The 6000-nt window shown below is 41.5% G+C and overlaps 1 protein-coding gene across 1 annotated transcript in view; it reads right to left on the bottom strand.

The window, feature by feature from the left end:
* cdh12a (cadherin 12a) overlaps positions 1–6000 on the bottom strand; it is a gene marked incomplete at both ends in the record, with an annotated part of 93759 nt that overhangs the window by 42690 nt on the left and 45069 nt on the right. Inside the window, 2 exons of the mRNA XM_080725718.1 lie at positions 3118–3305; positions 4436–4603. Of these exons, the coding sequence (XP_080581844.1) occupies positions 3118–3305; positions 4436–4603 (356 nt within the window). The remainder of the gene's footprint in view (positions 1–3117; positions 3306–4435; positions 4604–6000) is intronic.

Genomic DNA, 6000 nt, shown 5'->3' with positions numbered 1-6000 from the left:
GTTGGCAACATGTCATCATGTCAAGGGAAATTGAGTCACAGACATGCAGACACATGAATTCAGCTTGAATTCTGTATTAATTTCACAGTTATTGTCTCAGGCAGTGTATGTTTCTCAATATTGTTATTCAAGCAGTATTACACGAGAGGGTGTGCATTATCACAGTTATTTGTTCCTGAAGTGAAGCCCTTTCTCAACCAGCACAGCTGAAGTCTTTGTTTGATGAGACCGTGCAGTAGTGTTCATTATTTGCACAGGTAGAGAGCTATTTCAACCAATCAGATTGCTTCATCTGAACTACCTGTACCCCTTCATTCATTCATTCATTTTCATGTATTGGTACAATTATAGCATGTTGGCCATTCAACACTGGCAACCATTGGATTGTGTCAATTATCATGTTGTGAATATTGGATCAATCTGAGACATTCGGTAAGGATGAATTTAGTCGATAAATGTAAATAAACAAAGCAATTATTCAATCTGCGGAAATGTTTTGATGGTTTAAATAACTTTTAAAAAATCTACTTCTGATGTGTCTAACGTTTATAGGGAGCATATTCCAAGCCAAAGCAGCTCTCTAAAGAACAGCTCTCCTAATAACAGTAAGACTCCCTAAGGGTGAGAAGTTCGTACTGAAACAACAGAGACTGACACAACATTTCCATATATGGGCATTCCCAGATATGGGCTTAATATTGATGACATCATATATGGCCATAAAAGGCACAAGGACGGAATTCATTTGCAAGGTGGGTTGCCCAGATGCGACCACATGAAGTCCACAAGACGAAGGGCAGTAGGCTAAGCAGCAGCTACTCCCCCTGTCAGTCAGGCTTTTCAACGACGTGCCGTGAGCTATGAAAAGTTAATCCCCTGCCAGGGAATCAGGTTATGAACGATTGACACAGGCCTGTGTCAATAAAACGATTCGTCGAGTCGGAATGAACCCCCCAACTCGACTCGACTTGAAAAATCATGAGTCGAAGGCAGCCCTAATAAATATATATATATATCTATAAAGCTGATCTACAAGCTCACAGCGTGTTTTTTTAATGTGTTCAAAATAGCAACAACAAAAAAGGCAAGAAGTTTAGGGATAAGGGCTACGGCATGGACGATAATATAGCTATGTATGTAAGAACCTCCAGCTGTCTCCTGTAGCCAACTCAGAACCGATTCCAAATTATTGCATTAAAGTTATACCATGTAACTTTTTTATAAAACAAATCTTAAAATTGTCCTAACTGTTAAATCGCTAAAGTTTTAGAACACCCACTCCGTTATTTTCAGGTTCTGAAGCCTTCTCTTTATATGTTTTCTTCTAAGCAGTGACAGGGGCGGGATTTCGCGGCAAAATGACGTAATCTGCATCATCTGTATACGTTGACCAATCACATCGCAGATCATACACACATGATACACTACCAGCCAATCACAGCTTATCTGCTCTGGTCTTCAGGAAGCGCCTCTGCTCAGCTACAGTGTTTACCATGGTGAAGGATTTTAACCTCTTAATCCCCAAATCCTGGCCAGAAAATTACGTTCTACCATGCGTTCTACCCCTCCACGGATTACTATCGGTCGCGGTGGTTTGCGGCGCCGCTCCGGTGGTCCGCGGCGGTGGTCCGCGACGACTCCGGCCGAAAAACGGCCGAAAAAAGCAATACCGCTACTGACCACTAGTTTAGCAACTTACACAGTATAACTTTAAGCAGCACGTTTCAAAGGTGTTATTGAGCTTGACAACACAGAGGGTCTAACTTTGTATTGAACATATTGCATATTGAAACAGTGTTGCATTATACCACCCCATCTTGCCAGGGGAAATCTCGCACTTTCGATGTGTCATTCTTTCGACACATCTCTATGCCTAGGTTTAGGCATAGAGGTTAACATTCACCCGCATCGAAAGAATGGACTGTCGAACAGATGCTATGACGCAATATCGACAGACAGATCTGCCCAAGAAATGGTGTCCTCATACCGGTATGTAATGTCGGCTATGGCATTGTGACACAGCCTGAATCAATAGTTAATTAAATGAACTAATGAATAACTAATGCGAGAGGACAGAAAACAAAAGTATCCGCTTTTTGAAGCTACAATGTGGCACGCTCCTGCGGCTACACATGTACAATTGCACATGGTCTCCTTCAGATATTTCCTCCATACGCATGCATGCACAAACACAGTATGCATAGACAGGTCTCCGCCCTTCCTTCAGTAAAAGCAAGCACTCAATCAGTCTCATTATACTCACTAAAGGGAAGTCCAAAGTGATTCAGACAAGTTTTGAGCAGAAGGAAAGAAAAAAAAAGACTACTGAAATAAAGTACTAGAGCACACATTAGGCCTACACGTTGTATTGCATTACGAGGGTCACGAGTCACTCCTGCAATGCAATAAAACATGAAGGGGTCACCCCTGTAATGCAATGAATGTCCAGACCTTATGAGTAATGTATTTTATCTGGGTAGTCTTTTTTAAGTGACCGGGTAACTGTTTTTTCTGTTTCACTATACTGTCTGACAGTTTGAACCATCCTGAAATATAAATATGAAGTAACGAGGGTCTCAATATACTGTTTGATGGCGGCTGGTTTGAACTATGCTGAAATACACTATAAATATTAAGAACAGGTCTCATTATACCGTTTGACAGCGATTTGAACAATCTTGAAATAGGCTACAAATATGAAGTACCGTACGTCAGGAGCGAAGAGCTAGAGAAGCTACTGTGTTGTCTGTCCGCTACTGCAGGGGTCCTCAACGTTTTCAGGCCAAGGACCCCTTAGTTGAGAGAGAGATGAAGCAGGGACGCCCACAACCTTTTCATAGATTCCATAGTTTCATTGTTTGGCAGCACAATCCTTAGTATATTTTGGATTCATGTCAATTTCAGATATTTAACCACTTGAACCGTCAATAGATAATAAGCTTGTAGATCTGCTATTTTTGGCTAAAGTTCTCAGAATATGGACTCTAGGGTTCAAGTGGTTAATATAAAAAAGGAGAAAAAAAAAACACAAAGATTTGGAGGACCCCCTGTAGTAACTCTGAGGACCCCTGCACTACTGTATATTCATCATTCATTCATTTGGTAAATGCACAGTACCTTTTTCAAGACAATGACACCCTCCTGGCTGTAATCATTAGAGGTCACGTCAAACATGTTCCCCTCATCTCCCGGAACGATGGAATATTCCACCTCTGCGTTCTTCCCAGCGTCCAGATCGTGGGCTCGTATGCGGCCCACTGCAGAACCCACCAGCGCTGTTTCTGGAACTCGCAGGTGGAAAATACCTGAAAGAGAGAGAGAAGGGAGAGTTCTTTAATACAGTGGTTCTCAACCTTTTCAGGCTGTGACCCCCAAAATAATCACATTTTAACTGGGGACCCCCCCACCCTGACGAGCACTATAGGAGTTGAGGCATTACATTTTGTATAACACTGTTCTATTGTGAAAATAGCAGATCTACATGCTCACAACGCCTCGCGTTGTAGATTGGCTATTTCTATTTTCACAAGTTCTGCCTCTAATATTTGACAATTTGGCCAATGTTTAATTTGTCATTTTAGAGGAAGTCCTTAAATTGTCACTTTAGAAACGTGCATATACCCTCTATACACTGAAACTTTATGTTGGTTTGTTTACTCTTGAGTGAGAAAAGAATGTTGCACATTAAGCCAATCATCTGGGGACCCCACAAAATAATTTGGGGACCCCCCTGGGTGTTGCGACCCACAGGTGGAGAACCACTGCTTTAATACATGTACATCTAACAACAACAACAACAACAAAAAAAGAAAAAGAAAATAAAGCTGTTCTTTCTTTTGTGAGCGTAAATCCCCATTAGGCCAGGTTGTCAGGTCAGATTGCCTACCCAGGGCAGTACACGAGGAAGCTGCAGGGTAAATAGAGTTCGTATGACAGACGGTGCAATTGTTCGCATTTGTGATGGCGCCTACAGGTATATGGCAGAAGTTCAAGCCACGAGGTGCGCTCAAATTTGGGTATGAAAGAAAGAAAGAAAGAAAGAAAGAAAGAACGAAAGAAAGAAAGAAAGAAAGAAAGACATGGAGGTTTTAAAGCTGCAGTATTATCAGACTGGGTGTCAGTGATAGCCACGGATTTGTATACTTATGGAATACTCCACAACCAGTTTGAGGCACAACAGTTTCATAATGTTTGAGGGATACATCACACACACATTCACACACCTATTAAGTCAAATACACCTAGCTTATGAATTTGATCGAGTTGTATTTGCCAGTTTTTTGCAGCCTGCCATGCTTTAACGTCAACTGGAAAACTAACGACAAGATCAGCCGAGGGTTTAGTCTTTAGAATAAAGACTAAAATGTCATCCACCCAACCAATTTTATCCGTATCAAAGAGGCTTAAAAATGAAGGCAACCGGGTGCCGACCCACTTTTGGCGAAGCGTGGTGGGTTGTCGTTAACGTCGCTCAGGGTGATGTTGATGGTGGTGGTCCCTGCCAGACCCCCTAGCTGACCCCCCATGTCCTTGGCCTGCAGCAGCACCTGGTACACTTCCCTCACCTCACGATCCATGTTGGGCAGCGCCGTTCGGATCACTCCTGCAGAGAGGAGGTGCAGAGAAGGAAAGAGAAGGACCATGCAGGGAGGAGGCGAGGAGGATGAGAGAGTGAAGAGTGGAGGCAGGAAGGGAGGGAAAGAATAGAGGTGATGAAAGAAAGGGTAAAGGAAATATGAAGAGGATAAGGGCGGTGGAAGAAAGTGAGAAACACAGAGGATGAGACTGAGATGAAAATATTATAAATAGGAGAAAAGTGGAAGCAAATTTATTCATTAAGGTGCGAATGCAGGAGAGACAGAGACAGAGCGAGCAAGAAAGACAAGAGGGAAAGGCAGAGCGTTTCAGAACAAGAAGAAAGAGATGACTTGAAAGTGATGACTTGCGAAAACACTCTGTCACCTTTGAAGTTTCTACGAGGAAAGAGGAGAGAGAGAGAGAGACAACGGGAGAGAGAGAAAGACATGCTGAAAAGAGGCAGATAGGAGAAAGAGGTTGAAAGAGAGAGAAAAGCCCAGATAAATAAAGGAAGCGAAAGAGAGAAGTTGAAAGAGAGGGAGAGTCAGAGGCAGATGGATAAAGAAAGAGAGGGGGGAGGATTAGAGGTTGGAAGAGTGCAATAAGATAAACCTTTATTGATCCCCGGAGGGAAATTCAGGTGTCACAGCAGTAACAGCAGTAAGAATGAAACACATGAGGTGAGAGTAAAGAGTCAAGAACCAAACCAAGATAATACAGATAAAGATATAAAACATACAATACTGAGCGTCTGACCTTAGATCTGCTCTGGAACAGAGAGTGAAAGAGACATGAACACACAATATTGTGGACGTACACAGCAAAATCCTCAGTGTTATCCATTTGTAACTCTGAGAGCGTACATCAGGGATGTCAAACATACGGCCCGCGGGCCGAATCCGGCCCGCGAGATGATTCAAAAGTAAGTCTCTAGCCCATTCCTGTCAAGAGTTATGATTGTTTTAAGAATTAACCTAACTAATGGCTTATCACTGCAGGCTAGGTTTCTCCCACCTGGCAGTGATTGAGTTGATTGATTGGAATGTTAAGTGACCAGCTCTCTCTCTCTCTCTCTCTCTTTGAAGATGACAGCATTGCTAGGAATGGGGTGGCTATGAATAATACCTGAACATACCTACAATATTCGAACTGTACTCAAAGATTACACATATTAGACATGGAAACTATGTTGTTAAGAAAATAACTTATTTAAAAAATATAATAATAATAAAATGTAAAAAGTTTTATTATTCAGATATTTTCTGAATATGCCATTATTGTTCATTACTTTTATTCTTTTTATTATAAAATACAATAAAAATAATTATTGTCCTGCATCAATAATATTTTTTTTAGCCATTTACAAATTATAGCAGAGACTATCAGGAATTGAATTATTCTATTATCAAATGGTTTATTCTT

Source organism: Nannobrachium achirus (assembly GCF_963921795.1).
Source record: "Nannobrachium achirus genome assembly, chromosome: 5".
In the NCBI taxonomy this organism is placed as follows: domain Eukaryota; kingdom Metazoa; phylum Chordata; class Actinopteri; order Myctophiformes; family Myctophidae; genus Nannobrachium; species Nannobrachium achirus.
The sequence above is the reverse complement of the archived record's forward strand: the minus strand, read 5'-3'. Positions and strand labels throughout refer to the sequence as shown.